At 39.2% G+C, this 24,677-nt stretch overlaps 1 protein-coding gene and 1 long non-coding RNA gene across 52 annotated transcripts in view; one reads left to right on the top strand and one right to left on the bottom strand.

The window, feature by feature from the left end:
• The window catches only part of LOC138513982 (mucin-19), a 1,848,798-nt gene that overhangs the window by 323,422 nt on the left and 1,500,699 nt on the right, over window positions 1-24,677 (top strand). For all 50 annotated transcript variants that reach the window (XM_069629210.1, XM_069629207.1, XM_069629194.1 and 47 more), the window contains exons 23-25: window positions 12,576-12,593; window positions 19,664-19,681; window positions 24,378-24,425. In XM_069629210.1, coding sequence (XP_069485311.1) covers window positions 12,576-12,593; window positions 19,664-19,681; window positions 24,378-24,425 — 84 coding nt within the window. The remainder of the gene's footprint in view (window positions 1-12,575; window positions 12,594-19,663; window positions 19,682-24,377; window positions 24,426-24,677) is intronic.
• Window positions 4,480-19,643, bottom strand: LOC138513991 (uncharacterized). 2 transcript variants are annotated; one of them, XR_011281858.1, is made up of 4 exons: window positions 13,455-19,643; window positions 6,440-6,555; window positions 6,277-6,354; window positions 4,480-6,189 (listed from the first exon to the last, which is right to left on the bottom strand). It is a non-coding gene; the product is annotated as an uncharacterized lncRNA (long non-coding RNA). The 2 variants fall into 2 exon arrangements; XR_011281857.1 differs by having other exon boundaries at window positions 4,480-6,354.

Here is a 24,677-nt window from a genome sequence, read left to right as displayed (position 1 = left end):
GCAGTCAGTCTTCTGGAAGAAGTTCGGATGCAAACCCAATCCTCTGAGCTCTGGAAGGATATTTCAAGGAAGAATCAATGGAATCTGAGAACTAAGGACAGATATTTGTTCAAGGATAATGCTCTAGTCATCCCCACACAGAAATTACAACAAAGGATAATAAACCTCTGCCATGATACCCTTCACTCCGGACATCGTGGCATCACCAACACCCTCCGTCTTATACAAAGACAATTTTGGTGGCCTAGAATGAAGACTGACGTACAACTGTACATCCGAGCCTGTTCTATCTGTAGTCAAAACAAACACGATAACAAGAGACCGGTGGGTCTCCTACTGCAACCTACACTACCAACTAGGACATGAGAATTCATCGCTACAGACGTCATTGTGGAATTGCCACCTTCCAGGGGATACACGACTATCATGGTCACCGTTGACTTGTTCACTCATATGGCTCATTTTACACCCCTGTATAAACTACCATCCCCATCAGAACTTGCTCGAATCTTCCTGGAACACATTTTCCGCCTTCATGGACTTCCTTGCAAGATCATATCAGACGAGGACACCAATACGTCTCACAATTCTGGAAACATCTCTGTTGCATTCTAGGAATCCAACTCGCTCTCTCATCAGGTTATCATCCACAAACAAACGTAGCTACGGAATGTGTAAACCAGACCCTGGAACAATACCTTCGTTGTTTCGCCACCAAGGCACAGGATGACTGGTCGCTCCTAATACCCGTGGCTAAATTCGCCAACAACAATTCTGATCACTCAGCAGTTAAGACCAGCCCCTTTTATTGCAGTCAAGGATTCCATCTATCAGTTTTACCCTCTGTTCTTCCTCATCCCACACCAGTACCTACCGTCGACTCCTGGATTGAAACACTCATCAACATACACAAGGAAGCCAAAGAACACTTAGAGAAGGCCAGACTACATACTAAGCGTTATGCGGATACCAAAAGAAGACCAGGGCCTTCTTATGCAGTTGGTGATCAAGTCTGGTTGTCCTCGAAACTACTACCCCGACATTTAAGGCCAAACAAATTGGCCCCCCGTTAATATGGTCCATTTTCCATCAAGGAAATCATAAATCCAGTCTCATACCGGCTTAAGCTACCAGACTCCTTTAAGAAAATTCACCCAGTTTTTCACACTTCTTTATTAAAACCCTACATCCGATCCTCCCGGAAATCCTGCAGACCCACTCCTGTGGTGGTGGACGAACAACTGGAATATGAAGTGTCCCGAATATGCGACTCCAGGTATAAACAGGGTCAGCTTCAGTACTTGGTTGAATGGAAAGGATATCCTCCTAGTGAATGAACCTGGGAACCATTTTCTAATCTGAATACCCCTCGATTGCTCAGAAGATTCCATCTCATACACCCAGGCAAACCTGGTGGAACAGGTTTTCGGAGGAATCATGCTGTCATGCCCCACAGAACGCACCCCTTTTGGACTTCATGGTCCTTATCACAACGGGTCTTGCACTCCTTGGTACTTCCAACATGGCCGTCTAACGTGAAACGCCCTCCTCGGTCTTCACGTCGGATGTAGCGTAATCTACAAATAGACCTTGCCCCTGTGCGTCTCAATGCTATTGCAAGTAGCGACTAGACGTGTGCTCCGTAGTTCGCTGAACTGTTATCCTTGTTCCTGGACCTTCTAATTCTATTCCCTTTCCCCTCTTCCTTCTTCCTTGCTTCCTGGACCCGTGTGCCGTGCTTGCGCACCTTCTTCGTTTCCTGGATCCCCGGATTATCTTAATCCCGGAACTCTGAACGCACGCTGGAGCCAGAAGAGGCTTGTGCAGGCTTATACAAGACCAGGTCCGTGCGTAAGAAGACACCCCCCAAGAAATCCTGCAAGGATCGCTCTCAGGTGAGAAAGGGGGAATTCCGTGACATGGGGGGTGCTTCAAGAATCCTTCAAAAAGGGGTCCTCTACCCATAGTTCTCTTGGGTCCAGTGGCTCTTGGGGTCCCAATAGGGCACTCTTGTATCCTCTCTGTGATGGTCCCATATCCAAAGTCAGGGGTTATCATCACACATGCTAAAACACTCACGGAACCTCTAGGTATGAAGTATAAACTGAATCAAAATGTCAGCAGATGTGAGGAGCAGATATTTTCCACTGAATCTCCTGTCAGATTTTTTTTTTTGTTTTTTTAAACATAAACAAGCCTTTTCATTATATAGCAGTTGGAAGAAGGTGTGTGACCACATGGGCAGTTTATAGACCACTTTCAAAAGCAGTAATGCATGTTGCTGTGGCATCCCAATTACAATACATGTTATTAATTAAACACTATGGTCAGCTGAGAATGCTGCTTGGCATTTATTTAGGAAAAGTCCTTTGGTTTTACATTTTCAATGCTTTCTAAAGAGGCAACTCAGAAACCTGCTTCTGATAATGTGTTTTCTAAGGGCAGGGCCTGAAATTATAGTTGGGCTTTGCACCATTTTGAAATCCATAATGGCCCGGGTCATATAGGTGTTCTCCTCTCCTGCCCGCTGGAGCACAGCCAGCATGCCCTGCTGTTGAATGGGGTCTCTCTCCCTTCCCAGTGTGTGGTTCAGACCTCCAGGAATCCGCAGGTGACGCAGTAACCAACAGAACAAATGCCTTTCCTGTCTAGTTCGTTTTTCATAAGGACAATTAATGACGCATTTCCCAACGGAATATAAATGCAAACAACGTTTTTTTGCAGCTAGAATATGTCATTCAATGAATACACTGGAAACGTATGCACCATCCGTAGGTGAAAGATGCTGTTGCCAATTCAGTGGATGCAAAGTCTCTTAAAGATTTTTTGGGAAACTTTGCTTCAGATTGCTTAGAGATTTTCTGGCTGGTAGTATCTTTCTTGGGACATTATTGTTTAAAAAACAAAGTTACAAATGCCAGGAAAGATACTTGCACATCTCATGCTGAAAGTATGTCAAAGATGTTACCTTTCACTAGATTTTGCATTAATGTAGACATCCCTTTGTTTCTCTTGTATTTTCATTTCAATCCCTATGTAACCTTTCAACCATCCAGAATCAAGGTACCTAGCTCATCTGCCACGTGTACTTACAATAAGTTTGGTGTATAGTGTTTGATATATATATATATATATATATATATATATATATATATATATATATATATATAGCATGTTCGACCCCAACTGATTTTGCCCTATCCATCACTCAAAAGCACACCCAGAATCAGAGAGTTGGTCGCTCACCCATTGAGCAAGAACAGTCACTGTGGTCAAGGACTACTGTGATCTCTTTTCAGCGAAGCCCTGGGTTGAGGCATCGTATTGCCTCTGTTGGGATCTCTTGTTATTTTATTAAATCACGGTCAATGTTTATTGGCATCATGTAAAATTGCTACCTTTTGTCTCAGAATCCACCCCAGGTATGTATAGATTCTAATACTAGCCAATCCCAGCATAACGCAGAGTGGTGCACTGGGATATAAAGTATTTTCGTAAGTTATCATGGTGAGACTTTTGGATTGGATCAGTTGTCTTTCCCAGGCAAATGGTGTGCATTAAGGGCTTTTAAATCACATTTCTGTCAAGAGTTGCTTGTTACAGATGGGCTGAAAGCAGGCTCGGTGCTTTTCAATTGGCTCAACAGTTGTGCTCAGTAAATAACCCTTTAAAACACTCTTATGCCTGTGCATAATGAAAATGATATGCTTTAGCAACATCAATTTCAAACAATCCATCTTCTTGTTCCGCACAGTGGCAGAGACCAACCGTACATGACTGCAATTTATTACAGATGAAAGTATTGAAAAAACTTGCTGGCTGTTATTCTGGATAAGGCATTTCATAATGTGCACGATTTCCAAAATGCACATTAAGGTTTCTGGAGGGACCATGTGTCCGCTACCAAGTGAGCACATGCCTAGTTGAACATTAAAGGTAAAGCGAGATGATCACATTTCAATACAGATCTGAAAGAAATCCAGCCAAGGTACCTAGGAAAAAAGATAATCTTTATTTTCTGAATAACACTTCCTTTACGAAAGTCAATTCCTCCAGTTGTCACCCGCAAAGCTCCTTTACGCTAAAATGAGAACAGATCGATCTGACGTCCAGGAAACATGTAAACCATATAATTTTTACATGAAGGCCCTCAAACAAATCCCCGAGTTTTAGGCATATTGCGGTGAATGGGTGGAGGGCCAAAGGACTCCTCATTCTGTAAATAGGTACTCATTCACCTGCCGCAGTTGCAAACCTTCTGGTAGACAGATATTGAGAAGCGTCTCAATCTCCTTCTCTCTGTGTGGCTTGACATTGTGAGGCAGCCTTTTGTCGGGAATCTGGTACCCCTCAGTGGCTTTTATGGTGTGACATGGGCTTACCAGAGAGAACCAGAAGCCAATGCATGCATGGCAAAAAATGGTTGCGAGCTCGAAGCAACTTCATGTTTTGTGCTAGTTGTCAAAAAAAGTCAGTACATAATAGGGTAAGCAATGATTTATTGTAGAAACAAATCTATAAAAGATAACATATTATCCGTTTCTGACATCTCATAATAAACAGTAAAACGTGTCATATTTACAGTTTACATTTTAAATAAGTGCATAACTGTGGTGTTGAAATAGTAATCCGTAATAAAAATAAAATAGTAACATTGATATGTTCTAACAAGCACACTAAAGGGATAGCAAGTGTACATACTTTCTGGTGGTGCTGCATGTCAAGGTGGGTACATTGATGCCTTGGACCACCCTGATTTATTTGGCCTAGAAAACCAATGTATTTTTTTTTTTTACAACACAAAAAACAAGTTTTTGTATTTGGTTTTAATAATAAAAATGTTTTAACAACTCGAACTGATGTTTATGTGATGTCACAAACTATTAGTGGGACATGTCATTACATGCGATTGTATTATCTTTTGCATTGTAGTCTATAATTCGTGATTGTTATATCTGCGAAATTACAAACATGCCTTAGAGTTTGAAATAGTTCATTCAGATGAACATGAGTATCAAGTGCATTCATTTATTTCAAATTTGCTAATGACAATATTTGAGAACATATAAATATCATGCCAGAACTATATTTCCACATTTCACACAAAGAGCTTTGTCACAGCATTTAGGCTGATGCCTACATGATTATTATATTCCTTACATATGTGAGTGCACCAATATAACCCTACAATTGTGGACGAAAAACAAATAGTTAAAAGTTGCAGAAAGTCACCCAAACATATATAAAACTTTGCCCACAGTCTTCTAAAGATAGATTTCATGGTGTAGTTATAGCCTGTGAAGAACACAGCCTTAGAATAACGCCACTTGCATTTCATGTTCTAATATATTGTTCACATATGTATAGAGTGGCGTAGCAAGCAGTCACCAAACAATTCCCCAATTGTTAAAATATTATGATTCAGAGGTGATATGTTCAATTTCCAGCAACAAAATGTACTCTCAATTCACATTGCTGCAACCATCTTGTGTACCTTTTAAGTTCATCAAAAATACCATGCACGCTTTAAATGTGTCCCATTTATATTGTTCAGGTGGTAAACACCCAGCGCCAATAAACGTTACAGCTTCACCAAATGAACTGAATACTCCAGTGTGTCTGCTGCATGTATACACAGGGAGAAGGGTGGGGCTAGGTGAAGCCTTCTTTTTTGTTGGAGGGGGGCTTGACTCAAAAAGGCACTATTACGTAGTAAGAAGGAGAAGAGTCAAAAGCTACCCCTTTTACAACCGTGCAATAGTGGTAGGCTTGAAGGAGGCAGATAGCTAGTTTATACAAATACTAGCTGATGCAGGTCACACATTGATTATGAGATGATTTTATGGTGATCAGTTTAATCATAGATTCAGACACACATATAAAAAAACTGTAGGTTCATACAGAAAGAAAGACAATAGTTGAACCTTTAAAAACTCACATTTGAGCCCAGATTGGGCTCACAGAAGAAATTGCAAACTGTTTTAGAACATCACAGTTCAGTGAGTGAGGGTTAGTAGCACAAGTATAAGGTGCGAAATTCAATACTACTAGTGGACTAGTAGTATATTATTCTTGTCGACACATGATTATGTTTCTGGTTCGGGATGGAGTCAGCCTTCACTTGTGTTGAGCTGTTCGCAGGTGAAGGGTCCGAACTGTCATCAGGACGTAGTTCAAAAGGGTGAATGCCTAAAGGGACAGATGACACGTGAGCGGGGGTGTCAGAGAAAGGGGAGTGACCTAACAGACAAAAAAATATCTGTAGGGAAAGCCTACCTTGGTAGTATCAGCGGTTGAACTTGAAAATATTTGGGTGCCTGCGCTGGTTTCTGGTAGGGCGACCGTAGCTACACTCTACAAGGAAGGGGTTACAGTAAGTTACCTGGGTAATATGGTGATTCATAAGAACTCAGAATAGTATCAGAAAACAGAGGCATACCTTGCAGGGAGGGTATGTCAAGATCCAGTGTTGATGCTGGAGGATTCACAGGTTCACAGGTTAAATGTCGTGGTGGTAGGGACCAGAATAGGTTGATTGTTGGCTGTTCATGGCCACTGAAAGGGGTGAAATATATTACAGGTAAGTATTTAATAAACATACTGCCAGTGGCAGAGAGCCAAAGAGCCAAAGAACTGCCTATAGTGGTAAGTACACGTGGGTTGTGCTAGGATGGGGTGTATTAGCTTGGCTGGTGCAGAGGGTGCATCTTAACGTGAGGGGCCTGGAGTAATTAAGGCAGAAAAATGCAATTTATCTTATGACTGGCTTAGAAACACAGAGAAACAGAAAGTGCAACTAAACGTGGAGGTGCCTGTAGAGATTAAGGCAGATGAATGCAAAAATATCAAATAAGGGTTTATTGGTGTGTCTATTAGAAGCCGGCAGGACTCATCACGGGAAGAAGTTTTTGGTGAAAGTTACCGTGCATCTAGGAAAACGTTCCCGCTTAGTAGGATGAGAACAAAAACGTTTGCAAGCGGTGATGGTATTGATAGCAACCAGTGCCGATCGTGCTGAGTCTCTTACCTCGTAAGCGTAATGATTTTCCCAAAGCGAGCTGTGCGATCAGGGTATGAGCTGTGACTTCACTGGGTAAAATAGGGATAGAGTAGCAGAGTCATGATGCGTGCACGTGCGTGGCTCTAAAGCAGTATGAATGTATACACAGTCCACCTCACCGCTGAAAACAGGGCTTGCTTGCTGTTTTGTGGCTTCTACTAACCTACATGTCTACCCGCCTTCTGTTCTCAGTTCTGACTTGTATGACAAAGCCCGATTTAGGTGATGCTGTACATAGATCAAGTGATATGCTCAACAATGCTTTCATTCATGTTGTAGTTTGGATAAGTAAAATAATTGCTTGGGTTACTGCTTCTTTGTGCATGAGTGTGGTGGAGGTCATTCCATATATCAGGAACACATCAAGCCTCAAAATAACCCTTCACTGAGTCGACGCATTGGAGTTGATGTGCATAAGAGTATGGCTAGACCCATTATCCTGCTAGCCTTGGAACAAAGCAAAAGAGCTTTGAACTCCCTGTTCACCCCAACAATAAATAAATAAATAAATAAAGAAACTAAACTAAACAATCACTATGGGGTCAATAAACAAAAGAGGTAGCTTTGACTTACCGCCAACTTACTCTGTGAGGGGATCATTTGATTCACAAGGACGTTTCTATGAGTAACTCTGAAGTTAGCATGAGGAACTCTGACTTCTCATAATTTCCTAGGGGTATGCCAGAAGAAACTTCTTTGTGAATTGACTAGTCCTTCCCAGGAGAAACTGAAAATTACTCGTAGCAATTTATTTGTGAATCTATGCTTATAATGTTATCGCCCTCTGCCCCACTCCTCCAAAAACACTAGGGCGATCCATATATGCAATTTCACTGCATGCATAAGCAGCCCATCTAATCTCCAACCACACACTAGTAATGGAACTCTGGGGGACATCAAAATATCAATTTCCCAATATTTCTACCACACTCCCAACCATTGCTCTGAGTTGTTACTTTACACTCTGTCCCTCTATTGATCATGTAAATTGTAGGCCTCTGTTCTTGACACCCCAAACAGTTCCCGAATTAACAAATAGCCTGACATACTCTAAATGTTCTTTTCTCTGTTGTACACGCTTTTCTGTGTTGAGCGACAGAAAAGGTGCAATTTTTGAATGGACTCAAAACTTTTTTCCAAGAAACAGCAGAGTTATTTTCATAGAATATTGATGGTAGCAGGTGCATTCCAAACATGGGGCGCTGTGACAGAAAACCTTTCTAAGGGTACATGTGTTATGCGTCCTGCTAATTTTTTAAGACTTGAGGTTCCCAATGCAAAAAGGGAGAAACAAATCAGAGAAACAAGGTTTCTCATATTATGCATCTATTTTATGGAATTAGACTCCCAATAGCCCTCCGTCTTAGTCCATCTAGCTTATCTGTTAGAAAATAATTGAAAACCTTTCTATTTGCAATAGGCAATGAATGTTGCCCAGGCCCGTTTCTACTCCAATGAATTTTTAGAAATAATGGAATATCGGTTCTGTATAGTGGAGAATGTTCTGTGCTTTTAAAGTGGGTCAGGAATTTCTCCTTGTCAACTTGTTCAATATTGTTTAATAAATGACAGTGAAGAAAAGACATGCAGTGCAGCTGCAAAAAGAATGCCGCCATTTTCGGGGCTAGTCTGCTGGAAATGGAGGAAGAGATGTGTTGGATATCCAGGTGAAGGTCAAACAGACCTTTGGGTTTAACAAATACATTTGAACTCTCTGTTGCTTCATGAGTGGTGAGGTGCCTTCAGTGCTGGGCACTTGAGATCCAATCTTTTTTAATCCAAGATAAACCTGCCAGCTTTGTTTTTACTATACTTGCCCTGTGCTTTGTTTTGCCTGATAGAATATCATCGACCCCACTGCATTAGTCCAGCTGAGATTAGACAGCTGCAAAGTTCAGCACAATTGTATAAGCAGACCGTTAGAGCTGGCTGCAAGAGAGCATGACCCCTTGTAGGAGTCATAGGTGGGAGTGAGGGAGACTCAAGGATGGCGGTTGCTTGCAGAATGAAGGCAAGATCTGAGTGAACCTTGCCTGCCAGGTTATGAACCTGCTTCTTGGTTGCAGGGGACAGGCTGAGTTGGCCATGTTGGAAGGAGTGTGGTTTGTGTCTGCTGGGCTAGTCAGCTGTTCTAGAAGTGTTTATAGAGAGATGGTTTACATTAATTCCTTGCTTTGCATGAGCCAGTTTGCTGTTTAATGCTTAGTGGTTAAATTTGTATGCGTTTCTGTGTAGGGGACATGTTTGAGTGGACCACAAAGTATTCCAGACAATCCCAGTGGATGAATCTGCCCAACTGAATTGCAATAATGTCTTCTTCCTCTTATTGGTCAAATTTGTGCTCTCTCCATTAGATGGTATTCTGCTTAATCTGATAAACTGGGCAAGGAGCAACACAAATTCCACAGCGTAAGCTTAATGTCATTGTGGACTATTGCACACTCAAATTTCCATTCTTATCCATACAATAAAAATGACAATCTCTCAACCCTGCAGAGAAAGCAAATGGGTGACTTCAACTTGGATACAATACATTTTATTTTATCAACAAGAATATATATTTTGCGGATACAAACTATTCTGTCATTACAGTTAAAGATTTGTAGTGGGGTATAAAGACTGGCAAATTGCGAACCGGGCCTTATGGAAGAGATGTATGTTGCACTTCAAAATACAATGAAGGATTGCCCCTTCCTTCATATGTCAAATTTCAGCAATGTTGGTATTCTGAGGTGCCGCCAGGCACAGTAATCAAAGTGTAGGTTGGTACTAATCCAAAAATGATTTATTCAGCCAGAATTTTAATAGATTGGATCAATTTTTAGTTCATATTCAAAACATGCCCTTTGCAGTTTACACGTGTTTTGGCCAGCAGGCCTTTTTCAAAACAGGGCTACAATTAGTTATAATGTGCAAGATTTCTGCTAAAAATGTCATGTATTCGGTTGTTAGTAGACATATATCATAAAACAAGTGAACCGACAGAAAGTTAGGGTTGGTAGTGGGTAGGATTGGTAAAGGAAGAGAGACAAAAAGGTTTGATATTGTATTAATGATGTATTTTCACGGTAAGTTATTAACAGATCATTAAATATGTCACTCAGCAAACATTTTGGCTTTTACTAATAGATTTGAACTTAGTTGCTTCATGAGTGGTGTAGTGCATTTAGTCATGGAGACTTTACATCACATCTTTCTAACCTAAGGTAAGGCAGGCAATATGCTTTTTACCTTACTTGGCCTTGTGTTATGTTTTGGCTAATAGATCATCATCAACCCCACTGAATTAGTCCAGCTGACATTGGACAGCTGCAGAGATAAGTGACATTGTTGGAGCTTTCTATTCTAGGGGATGACTCCGTGTAAGAGTCATGGGTTGGAGCAGGGAGACTCAGGGATGGCACTCACTTACAGAATGAAGGAAAGATCTGAATCAAATACGATTCCCAAGTTCTGAACTTCTTCTCGGCTGCAAAGGCCATACTGAGTTCAGGCATTCATGTTGAAATTAGAGGGGATTGTGTCTGCTGGGCCAATCAGCAGGATCTTAGTCTTGGAAGTGTTTGAGAAGAGACAGTTCACAGGCTTTCCTGTATTTGCACGAGGCAGTCCGCACGCGCTTGCCATGTTTATCTCTTGTATTTTCATGTGTAGATGAGTGGCAGGCATGACTGAGTGGAATGCATTTCATTCTAGACAGTCATAATAAATGAAGGGTTCACTGCACCTGAATGGCAGTCATTTATGCCTGTCATTATTGGTCTTACATTCCATCTCTCTCATCTGGTCAAACGCCACATAATTGGAGAAGCTAGGGAAGGATCAATCCAGATTCAATACCATGGGGGAATGTCATTGTGGGCTGACAAACTGCCATTCTGACGGTCACCCATGAAAAATTGATTCATTTCTCTGCCCTAAATAGGATGCTAATGCATGACTTCACCTATAGACAATACAATCCCAGCTGAAGTTTGAGTTGGCCCAATGTCTAATAGTTTCTGCTGGATCCAGTCGTGTGAGTGGGGTCTTGGTCAATGGATCAAATGTAGCCATTGGAGCGAACAAGAACGTTTATAATAGTTTAACGTTAGAAAGGTTGCATTGGCACAAGTTTATGATTCGTGGGTTGCACCACCAATGACAAGGCTACGGCCTGAATCTACAACCTGGTTCAATGGAAATATCATGTATATTTATATTGTAGAAGAGGAATGTGGTTCATTGCCTTACACTTATGTCTACTTTATTTCAGTCTAAGTGATTTGACACAGTTGGAGCCTATTGTTTCCTTAATGCACAGATACATTGGGTGTTATGTGCTCATCTCCTCTCATCAGCCACACTATTTTTCTCCAGAATGGTGTGTTTGGGCGTTAGCAAGTGTGGATTTCTAGGTGTAACCACCACCTGTCTGCAATGTACTGCGCAAATCCAGCAGTTTATCAAGTACAGGGTCCTTTCCACTATGTATAGGACGGCAAGTGCCTAACTGGAAAGGCTGCAGAAAATGCTCGTCCGGACATCTTGTGCATTGCTTCACTGCTGGCCCCCTGGTGCTGTTAGATATGTTGGACATCACACATTTGGCCGAAAAGAAGTCGTCCGTAATCGGTTGACTCTGGGGCATACATTTGAGATGGTTAGAGGCCTTGTTGTTGAATCAGATTCGAACTGTAAGTCCGCTTTTGTCTTGCATACTTTGCATAAAGTCCTCACCAGTCACAAGCATAACCTTCACATTTCTGTAATCGGTTTCTTTGGCCTAAGATTTTACATATATGTTTATGAAAATCATAGATTTTATGGCCGTACAAAGCCCTCTATCTGCTGTTCTATTTCTTCATATAAACAACATAAATGTTGAGTGTAACTTCCCAATGCATACTATGAGATTCCAGTGGTTATCATTGTGTTCAAGGCATTCAGAAACATTTACATGTGTCCGCAAATACAGCCTTATTACAAATGTGCTAATGTTTGGGGGTGTCTAATATTTCAAAATAGAGACTCATGTACACATCTGAGCTACTCAACCCACGTTCATCTGCTTAGAGAGTGTGAGGTATGTTGTGATGTGCCTTCTGCATTCTGTGTCTTCCCTGTTTGAATGGTGATGGCATGAATATTCTAGGTGTGGAATGCTGGTATGTACGACCTGCTGATTGCTCTTGGAATGACAGATGGAGGGTGGTTGATGGAGTGAGAGGGAGGGATGGTGGATGTCCCTTACCTTTGTGTGCGTCCTGTGCTACCTCTGGTGCTTTGCTATTCTGATCCTGTAACTTTCCTTTTCTACATCTGACTTTGTCATCTTGTGAAGGACACAGCACAGCATGGTACATTGGTTTAAAGTTTATGATCAGTGCTAGAATACCACAATGCTCATCCTACACCTACAAAAAAGGTCTGCTTGAATATGATGAAGTAATGACTACAATGTGTCGAAATGGTTACTATGGACTCCATATCTCACCCTTTATTAATCTATTTTTTTTTCTCTGTTCTTTTGAAGGCGAACACGGCCAACCAGGTACAGTGATGTTGCAAACCCTATTTTGCTTCTACATATGTAAACACATATCTTGCATGCATCATACTGTAAGTGTGCTCCTGTCTTTCCACTTTCATCAGTAAGGTGGTGCATGTATGCAATATTGGGAGTTAAGCATTTACAAAGGAACTAGGTTCCTTAAATAATTCTTTGCAAAAACTAAACATAACTTTGTTTTTATGAAAAAGAAGTAACCAGCTCTCACATCCACTTGTACTCTTAATGAGGGAGAATTCCTGATGTTACACCCCTTAGAGCATCACTCCTCCTATTGTGTGAAATATGTGGTCGATCGTTTAGCACCTTCTATAGAAGACATGGATATTCAATTTAAAGGTACTCTTACCACAGCAGACACTGAATGGGATTTCAGGGGGAAAACAGTCCCAGTAGGAAATCTGTTCCCATGTACTCCTGCACACAAAGAGACAGGAGGTAGAAGCCTGCTGGTTTCATGTACAACAGAGGTTATTGTGAGTACCTGAACTTGATCAGACGTAAGGAGCAGGTTCTACAGAGGGCATCATTTTTGGGAGGCAGTGGTAATAGATCCCACATTTTCAGTGTGTGCAGATAGGCACTGAGAAATGTGGCAGGGTTCCTCTATCTTCAGTGTATTGAAAATAATAAAATAATCATGAACTTTTAGGTCTAACCTCTGAATCAAAATGGCTGCAGAGGTGAGGAGCAGACATGTTGTTCTGATTCCTTACAAAGCTTCAAATAAGGGGATTAATCTGCTGCCATAAGAATAATTGAATTATGTACTGGTAAGCAGAAGAATACAAATATTTCTTTACAAAATAATGATACATTATACACAAGAGATATCTCATTTACCTGCCCACATGGCCACAGGATACCATCCTTCCATGATTCTTGACACTTCCTAGGTCAACGCATTGACATCATAAGATTGCATTATGATGTCAGTGGGAGAGTGGGAAAGAAGGATCACTTTAGAACAGATAAAATGTAAGCAGAAAAACAGGATATCACCATCTAACAAAATATTCAGATTGAATAACTGCAAAGGTTCCCTAGATTACAAATAGCTCTGAGTTGAACAAGATCACAACACATTTCTGTTTAAGAATTCTTTGTTATTATTCTCAGGAAAATTGTCATGCCTTTTCTCATCAACAGAACTAGAATGTTGGTGTACTCCTAACACAAAGGGATGGATGGCACAGAAAGGGTGTGAGGCCAAGGGTTAGGAAACATAGTTGTGACCAGCACACCACAATTGCTCAATTGCTATAAAAACCACCTGACATTTCCTCACACTATGAAACCTTACATTTCATGAAGATTTACTCAACATGTGGTTTCACTCTTATCTCGCTGATCGTTCTTTCACTGTCACTTGGTCAGGTAAACTTTCCATTTCTGTTCCCCTTCTTCATGGGATTCCCCAAGGATCAGTCCTTGGCCCTCTTCTTTTCTCTCTTTATACTGCCCTATACTGTTCTGTGCCATTCTTTCTCTGCCTTTTCTGATCCCATCCACAATAACAATTCTAGCTGTTAACAAACAGTTTAATCTTGGATGCGTTCTTCGTTTCTTCACATAAATCCATCACAAAAAGACATACTCTTTTCCCCCGTCTTCAATTCCTTCCTCCCCATCTCTTTTGTCTATTTTCTTTTCCCCTTCCCATACCCCTCTTTCTATTTCAGCTCACAACTTGGGTGTCATTTACGACCCTGATCTTTCCTTTTCTTCCCATATTTCATCTACTGCTCGCTCTTACCGATTTCAGCTTTTCAATATCCACAAAAAATATTGTTTACTAGATTTCCACACCACTAAGCTTCTAATTGCTTTACTTGTTCTTTTTACACTTAACTACTTTTCTGCCCTTCTTATTGTTTTTTTTACCTATCATCTTGCTCCCTTACGTTCCACCAATAATTCAGCAATCTGTGCTCCCTTTCATCTTCCACCTCGAATTTTGGTCTCTAATGCTTTGCTCCCTATTTCTTGGTTGTAGTTAGAGTCCTGTCTTCCGTCTCATTTCCCCTCTTTAGTTTTCAAATGCACCCATGGTCTGGCTCCCCAATATCTCCCTTATTTGATTTCCTTCTTCACCCCAGCTCATGCTTTGCACACCCAACCCGTCTTTCCCTTATCTGTTCCCAAACCTCCTTGTGCACCCTTGCAATTTTGTTAAGTTTCCTTGCTGGCTGCCAAGCTCTGGAATACTCTAACTTTGTCTGTCTGTTTAACTTCATCATTGTCTTTATTTCATTTCTCTCTTAAAGCCCATCTGCTGGTGCCAACCTACAGGGAATATGCACACTGTGTCTTAATTTTATATTTGTACCGTTGTTTAGTTGTGTCCAGTGCTTTGGCGAAAGTGCTGTATAAATCTAATAGGTGAAATGAAATACAAAGAGACAGAGGCTTGTGCAACTTTTAATATGAATTGTTAGGTTTAGGTCTAATCACCCATGTGAGTACAAAACTGTTGGTATAGAAAGTATATGTGGACTTGGTCATTTTCTTGCATTTTTGCTGGGATACATATATGTCAGTATCATGACCAGTATAACATTCTCAATGGTATCGAATGATATGTACTATCTAAATTAAAACCCAGCTGACTAATTTAAGCCTAACTTACATGGGGGTTTGGAGGCCTCGCTAGTAGAATAAGATGTCCTTTCAGGCTGAGCTTAATCTTACATTTGACAAAAACAATGTTGTAGAAGTGAATCAATACAGTTTTTACTGGCCTAGCCTGAACATAAACCTTTATTCTCCTACAAAAGTAAAAATATAGCTTTGCCAATAATAAGATTCAGAGTTTTACCCGCTAGTGTGAAGTTATATGCTTTCTCTTACAGAGAACCTTAAACATTGATGATATAGTTGCATTTATATAAATGTGGCAGGACAAGAAATGTATCTGGTATTAATATCTGGCAAAGCTCAGTTGTATTTATAATTTATTCAGAAAAAATATTATTTTTGTTAAAAAACAAGTACTCATTGTGGTTAATTACAAACCTTTATTAAAATCAAAACATTCATTAAAAACAGAAACATCAGAGTAAAATCCTAATCCTCCGGTCCCTGTAAAAACAATTAATAATGTTTCCCAATGATCACAACAATAACGTCTTTTGACATCAACCCAGTCCTTAAAATCTTTCTACTAATACAGTTTTTAAGAATTTTAAGAATGTCATTGTGGCTAAGGCCAACAAAGTTCTTTCCCCACTTAATAAAACCACCCACCATTCGGCCGGTGTCAAAGTGTTTGTGCTATCTAAAAACTATTTAAAATACTGTGTTCTTTCCTGCATTAACCCTGTGCAAAATAACAAAATATGATGTAAAGATTCTACAACATCTTTTTTCTACAATAGCAGCATTTCCTGCCGTAAGTCAATCCCAATATCTAACACAAATTCTCATAAACTGCCCCCTATAATAGCCATTTGTAACTTGATCAAATACTTAGGGATAGACCCTACCACCCTGGTCTCATGTTGGCGGTGGTAAAACAGCTTGTATTTGCTCATTTCCTCTACAGTTGTTATCCAATCAAGTTCCCTCAATCTCTTTTTTACCTTATTCGGGTTACATTCAAGATCTGCCTCTGTTACACTTAGTCTTTCCAGTCACTCTTTACATGCTAAAATACATTGCCCCAACCTGTTGTCGCTGTTTATTTCCATCTCCTTTTTTAAAATCTCAAATATCACTGCTGAGTCTTCTAAAATACACTTACCATAAAAGGATAACATCTTCCATCGCACAGACTCCCACAAGGATGTCAAACCTAACTCTTGACGCAACTGGGTGGACTTCCGAACCCATAAAACCTTTTTCCAAAATTCCCCCTCTAAAACTGCCCACACGCTTTCCCTTATAAAAAGTAACAATTCTGCTCTGTATGTTATAAACTCCAGGAATGGCTGCAAAGGAAATCTCCCAAATTTGCTTTCAATCATTTTTGCCTGGTTAGCCATCATTATGGTTCTATATTTACACTTACACGTACAGACAGAAATAACTCTACTTCTCAATATGAAATACTCTTCAAACCTTCTATATCTAGACCCATTGTCATCAGCTACCTTCTCCTGAGGCTCCATTGCCTTTCAACAACTGTGTAAATGCAAATAACTTAAGTTCACAAATAGTCAAATCTCAAGTTGAACCCAATTCAATGTGAACTTAAGTCTTTGATGACAACATTCAATTACTTAGTCCTAATATAGTGTGAAAATCGTTTAATTAATATAAACACGCCAGATTGCTCATCCAAAATGTTCCCTTTCTTTTAGATATGCTTGCTAGTACTGCCAATGTTGATTACACTCACTAGAACACCAAAGCAGTTAGCTTAGGATAGTGTACTCGCAGTACTAATTGTGAATCAACCATGCACTTTAGCCAATCAGGTAATCCGAATATGCAAATAAACACACACACCTGAATGCAGATAAAGCATCTTTCAGTGATCAAAAATATATCCAGACACTTTCTTGAATTGAAACAGACAGATCACAAAAGCCAATGCATTTCTGCCAAGGCCTTCATCATGGCAAATCTGGAACAAAGGCAAAATAGTATACAGTGATACCATCAGTTAATGAAATGCAGAAACAAAGAAATCAAGAAATAAGTCATACAGGGATCCAATTTTGAGTATGACTAATCACTGATGTCATATTGTCGAAATTAATAATAATGAAAACACTTAAATAATCTCTCTGTAAAATTAACAATCTTAACTGAATGCTATCCGTGTGGCATTCATACATTCAAACATCTTGCCATTCAGCCATAACTCACCCATCTGCATCTTCACTACACATATTCGAGCTTAATTGACTGATTCTATGGCTACTGCTCCTGTTTGTACCCATTCACAAACCAAACATCAAGGAATGCTTAATTAGAACCTATATTACATTTCCAATTCACCACGTCTTTTAGAAAGCAATCCCTTTCAAAGAATAAGTTGGGGTTACTTGACCTGGAGACATGGAGTGTTAAATATTCTCCTAAAGAAATTATCAGTTTTGCTTTTAAAATACCGGATATTACAACTCCACATGAACTAACTACATCCTAAATAAAAATATACATCATAAGATGATATTTGAGTCACCACAGAAGAAGGCTTCACTGTTATTTGAGAAGTTTAGCAATAATGCTTAATCTAATGCACATTTCAACTAATAGCAAATGATTATTGTATCAGTTTTATTTAATGGACCCATACATAATTCCACACCACTTCCATTCAATGTGTCATCCATTTTATAATTCACCCATCATCTCTCCATCCAAAGAATCAACAATAATCTGTTCATCAAATTAGGAGTAGCACTAGGATGGTTTCATCTTGTGAAAGCTGACTTATTTATTTGAATTCCACAAGATCATTGTATTTCTAGAAACAAAAGGCAGAAGTCCAACCTATGCTACCGGTATGGCTACATTTTAAAATACATTATAAAATGTTATAGAAAGAAGATTTGATCAGAACATTTATAGGAAACGCATCAACCCTCCCGTGCAACAATCTTTTTAAATCAACACTAATCTATTAATAACATTGGGAGAAAACTGTATTTTCTCATCTTCTCATTTGCAGACTTATTTATTAGAATTCAACGTGATCTTTCCTGAATATTTTTCATGTGTCATACATACATTCACACATAAAGCTATTCAGCCATTACTCACCCATCTGACTCTTCTGTATTCGTTCCAGTGCTATATTGACTGATTGTATGGCTACTGCTCTTATTTGCACTCATTAACAAACCAAATATTGAGGCACGCTTAATTAGAACTTATATCACATTTCAAATCCATCACTTCTTTTAGAAAGCAATCACATTTTCGTAGAATAATTTGGGGTAACATGACCTGGAGCAATGGAATGTTACATATTTTAGTTACAAAATTACCATTTGTGCTTTGAGAATAATGGATATCATAACTCCTCATGATAATCTTCTCATTTGCAGACTTATTTATTTGAACTCAACATGATCTTTTTTATTAACAATCTTTCCTGAATATTATTAATGTGTTAGCCAAACATTCACAAATTAGGCTATTCAGCCATTACTCACCCATTTCCATATTCTCTATCAATATCAGTGCTTAGTTGACTGATTCTATGGCTACTGCTCTTGTTTGCACCGATTAACTAAACAAATATCGATGCATGCTTAATTAAAACTTATATTACATTTCAAATCTATCAGGTATTTTAGAAGGAAATCCCATTTTTTTAAATAATTGGGCTTACATGACCTTCAGGCATGGAGGGTCACAGATTATAGTAAAAGAAAGTTATCACTTCTATTTAATAAATGACGAATATCAGAACTCATCCTGCACCAAGCATGTTTTAAATGAAAAAAGGAGATTTTAAAATGCTATTTGTGTCATTGGGAAAGAAGTCTTCAATGTTAGTAAAGAAAAAGTTTACCAATAATTCTGTATGCAATGCACATTTGAACTAATAACACATGATCATTTTGTAGTTTTTTAATGGATCAACCCATCATCACATTCAATGTCCATTCATTTCATCATCCGTTCTATAATTCATCCATCACCCTTCCATCCAAACAATACTTTTATTGCACACTAATCTATTGGTCAAACTGGTGGTAAATTTAGAGTGGTTCATCTTGTGATATGCAAACTTATTTATTAAGAAAGAGCTTATATCATTGAATATGCAAAATAGGTTTAAACAATATTCCAGAAAACTTTGCCCTTGAACATGTTTCTAGAATATGCGTTCAGTTAAACCTGGCACTTCGTCTTAGATACCAATTGCTAATTTAACATTCTAATGGGCATTAAAACTAGAGTAGAATTGTTTGATGCCTGGGTCCAGCAGAAGCTGTGTGACCGAGTAGGGTGAATAGGTCTGACATATGGGGTCCAAGAGAAAAGGAAGGTTAACAAAAAGCAAACTGTGGATTTAGCATATGGATCATGACACCTGGTACGCTCTAAACCTTCACATACCAACTAACACTGTTTCTTTTTTTTATTTGCAGAGAAACGTGCTGAACCAGGTAAATATCTTCAGTATTTTCTCCATGTAAACTTTATACTAAAAACACTAACAATGTACTATTAATAACATGTGTTTGAAAATCCTTGCCCCAGTGGTTGCTTTCCTTGTATTACTCTAACATCAGTAGGCCTTCATGACTTATAAACACAGTAAAAGTGGTATCTAAACAGAAGTTAACAATAGCCTATGTAAACTTTGGACCAGGGCAGTACACATTTGCACCAGAATGTGCAATTTATCAAAAATTCCCCTTTGCAAATCTGTATTACAGCTATGAATTTCAGCAATGGGGCAATGTTTACAATATACCAGTATCTTCGACAATTTCACTGCACCAGTGCGCAACATATGTATAGTTGCCAACATGATCCCTCCCATTCTGTAGATGCTTATCCAGTACAGGATTTTCTTTGCATTCTGGGAATTGTAGTTATGCTTTTCCTACTATGAAACTCTGACTAGAAGTCCCAGAATGCAGAGAAAAAAACAAGAATGGATAAGCACCTACAGATTGGAATGGATCATGTTGGCAACTTTAGTGCCACATGTAACTTTGTATTTTAAATTCTTAACCAGAAAGATTGCTGTTGTTCAAATGATGCATTTTAATTTATTTGTGACAGTGTTAACGGATGATTGTGAATGTAGGAATGATAATAGAGCATATGCCCTTGTTGAACTACATCAAATACATATGTATTCTGTCCTCAAGCATGCATAGACCATTGATCATGACACAACTGCAGGTGCACACTGCACATGCTTGCATTAACTTGTGCAAGCACAACTGTTCTGTGCAATACACATGCATAAAATTGACATTTGTCACTTATGCGGGATGCCCTTACTGTGGCGTGTTACGCAGTGTTATATGCATGCTGCATAAGTAACGTATATGTGTATGCACTGTTAGCACTCACCCTGACATAAACGTTCTGTTTAGCTACTCAAAGCCCCCTGGGCTTTGTACAAACTGATTAGCCCTCTCACATATTTGTCACACAAGCCTAACTTAATCTGGGTAGTATTATAAAAGAATGTGCAGTTGGTATTCTTTGGAAAGTGAGTGAACGGCTCTTTGGAAAGTGAGTGAACGGCTGCAAAAGAGTCTTTGCACATGCATGTGATAAGCAATGTTTACCTTGAAGTCATGGAAAAACCAGAGTATGCATGTGGTGCCACACTTGTGATTGGGTTCTTATTTGCAAACATGTGATGCACAGAAAAGTGCAACGTGGGCTTGTGGTAAACTATCAATGCACTGCACATGTGTGGGCAAACAAGTTTTTCCAGTCGGCAACTTGATGTGATTTGATATAATATGATATGATGAGTCATTTATAACACACCTGTACACAGTTGTTTCTAGGCGCAACAAGATAGGGAAGACAGAGGGAGGATAACACAAACGATTTTACTAGGCCTTGTGTCATTTAGATTGTGCACGTGCAGGGGGTATGCTGAAATGCTTCCTTCTTTTGTGGTTCACTGCGACAAAACACGTTCAAAATAGAGCCCCAAGTACATAAGGGGAACTGGAGGCTTTGATGATAGATGTGCTGGTTTCTTCTCCACACTAATTGTGGACATGTCACATCAGTACACAATACGCATCCCGCACTATTCTCTGAGGTGTCTTCCACAGATGCTGCTAGCCACTGGTTAAGTGCACGTAGGTCATAGATTTGCGTAGTCATTATCGAAAACATTTATTTTTGCATTTTTGATCCAAAGGCATCCTCAGGTGAAAGATGCTGGTGCAAATATGTTGGATGCAAACTATTTCAAAGATAGTTTAGAAACATTGCATAGGGGTTTGGACCACTTTGGAAATTATGTTTTGATGTTGGATGGCATGATCTGTGATGATCTGATTAGACCAAGTGGGCTCAAAAATACCGTCAGTCAGGTGAAAGTAGGAGAATCTAAAGCAAACTGGTCTTCAAACTGTGGCGCTGCCCCCCCAAATCCAACAGGGGGGGTTCGAAGGATATGAAGTGGGAGTGAGTATCTTCAATAAGTAATTACAATGATTGCTTTCAATAGAAAACATATGCGGTTGTAGCATGTAAAACGGGCACCCAGAAACAATATTTTTACTCAAGGTGGGCTCTGCATAAACAATCTTGAAAATCCCTGTTAAGGTGACGTTAAGGTCTGAATTTATGAATAAAGAATTATTTGGTAACTCCACACAATCCCCTATAAATAGAAGCCATGTTCAAAAATTATTTAATGAAATCCTGAGCATTACGGTTTTCAGATCACACAACAATGAACTGGTTGAAATTTCAAATCATTAAAATGTACTGCAATCCAAAATATATCTAAATTCATTTGCAATGTTTAATAAAGGGTCTCTGACATTTACACAATTGGTTACATATTGGCTGAAGGGAAACCAGACACTTGATTTAATTTAGAAGAAGGCTTATTGTTCCAGGACAATGACAGCGCGGGACTACTGAAGAATATGGATAAAGCTATCTTCAAGATTACTTGTGTAAAAGGTCAGATGGGGTACTGTACAGATTAGTGTAAGAAATAAAGCACTATGAATGTTCAAGACTGTCAGCAGGGTTGGGCTTGGTTACCTTGAATGTTCAACCCCAGTTCTTTCACCACTCCTTACAAACTGTCATCAAATGTACAATTCCTTTGAAGGAATGAAGGAGGTTTCTAAAGTTGCCACATGGATTTCATTATTACTTCTGATGTAATTATAGTAGAGGAAGTCTGGCTTACAGAAGCTCCTCATATTGATGGTTACACTATCTAGCTCCAACCTGCAATTAAAGGCATTTCCAATGGGTAGTTTGGTAATTGCAGCGAAATTTAACTTTACAAAAAAAAAAGAGACTGGGCAAGGTAAGCAGATGTGGGTATATGATGGCGGCTCTCGTGTCCTGGCAAGGTGATGACGTGGAGGGGTAGTGGTTAATTATTAATTTGTATGATCCTGAGGAAGGAAAGAAGCAATTCCGATTATAGAGACATTATTGCAAGTCCTTAATCAGTGATCAGTAAATAGATTGGATAGCAGTGTACCTGAAGGAGACTTACTTTTTCAATTCTTAGAGAAACATACTGCTCTAAAGAAGCAGAAGAACCTTGACTTGAACCAGTTCCTTGTAGCATAATTGTCTACAAGATTAGCTCAGCTTTTGGTTAATAATGCAGAAAATGTAATAATCAGGTCATACAGAAATATTAAAGTAATGAATCGGTGGGGAAACAAAATGCTGCACACAGGGAGGTTGCCATATTTCTGGTGCAAGGAAACAGTTTTTTTGGCGAGAAACTATATTTTTCCATTGACTTTCAAAGGTTGAATTTCTGAGGAAAACAGGTACTCTATGAATTCCTATTTATAATGTACATTTTATTGTAATAAGCAAAGGTTTAATTTATACCTTAACACAATAAAAGATTTACAAAATTACAGTCAAGCAGTTGCTTGTTGCAGATGGGCTGATAGCATGCTAGATGCCTTTTAATTGGCTAGACAGTTGCACTCAGTGAAGGCCTTTGTAAAACTAATTTGCACTTATCATATAATGGGATGGATCTGTTTTAGCAACATTGATTACAAAAAAACTTCTTCTTGTCACCAATGGCAGAGGCCAACCATTCACGACAGCAACTCATTACGTATGTGATTATTGTATGGAACTGCCTGCTGGTCTCCTGAAAAGGGCATGTCATACCTTGCAGAATTCCATAACGCAGCCTTAAAGCTTTCTGGAGGTATCATGTGTCCACTACTAGGTGAACATATACCTTGCTTAAAGTTGAAGTGAAAGCAAGATTATCAGATTTCTTACACATACAGTTCTGAAAATAAATTGTTTTAAGTTACCTAAGAGAAAAGATATTTATTTTCCAAATATCACCCTCTTTCATGAACACCATTTTCTCCTGACTGTCATCAAATTGAATCTATTATTGTTTGATGAAAGGGCCTCTTCGGCCCAAGATGCAACCACTTGAAAAAATTGCCCCTTTGCCCTAAGGTGAGAAGAAAACCATCTGATGTCAGGAAACTTGTAAAACATATGCATGCACAAATACCCCAGTTCTAGGCACAGAAAAACCTACAGTTGTGAATTTTTCTAAAGGGTGTTTTTCATGCAAATAAGTACCCAATTACTGGCACAAAGATATTGAGCAACTGTGGGTCTCTGTGTGCCATAGCATTGCGAGGTAGCCATTAGTCAGGAATCCGGTACCCCTCAGTGGCTTTTATGGTCTTACTTTGGCTTAACAGACGGAACCAGAAGACCGGGTATGTCATGAAAAACATGTTTACAAACCCACTGCAACTTCTGTTTTTTTGCAAGCGCACATCACAACCTAAGACTGCAAAAAAGTCAGAAAACAAGAGTGTAAGTAATGATATATTTTGGAAAGTGTCAACGCTTTCCATGAAATCAAAGCAAGAAAACAACAAAAACGAATATATTGATGATATCAAAAACGATTAGTGATATCTAGAATTACAAGATGTTGTGTTTATCCCAACTATGTCAATTACTAATTTTCTGCATTGTATCCGCAGTGGACATTCTCTATTTGAACGAACACAATGACTTTCTTTTGCTGTCTACACATATCATGCCTTCCATCTTGTCTACATTGTACATTAAGCAAGAATACCATGCAATCCTCACATGTACCCCACTTATCCTCAACAGGTGTTAATCCCCCTGCACCAACATCTACAGGAGCACCTGCCTCAGCAGGTGAGTGTAGAAAATGCATTGAACATGAACTTTACCCCTACAGTGTGTACTAAAAGTGTATGCGCAACTAACCTCAAAGCTGCAAACAGCATTTCCACTCTGTGAATTTTATTATCATCATAACGTTGTACTGCCATTATCAGTTCTGCATGAATTTTATGAAACTGCTTATTGTATGCACTGCTGTGCACAGATCAGGTGAAAAAATATCTAAGGGCAACCCATTTGTGTAAATGTTTGAGAATGGGTTAT

The sequence above is a fragment of the Ambystoma mexicanum genome, chromosome 12, assembly GCF_040938575.1.
Source record: "Ambystoma mexicanum isolate Mex_15411 chromosome 12, UKY_AmexF1_1, whole genome shotgun sequence".
NCBI lineage: Eukaryota > Metazoa > Chordata > Amphibia > Caudata > Ambystomatidae > Ambystoma > Ambystoma mexicanum.
Note: the sequence above shows the minus strand (reverse complement) of the source record. Positions and strands in the feature narration are given on the sequence as shown.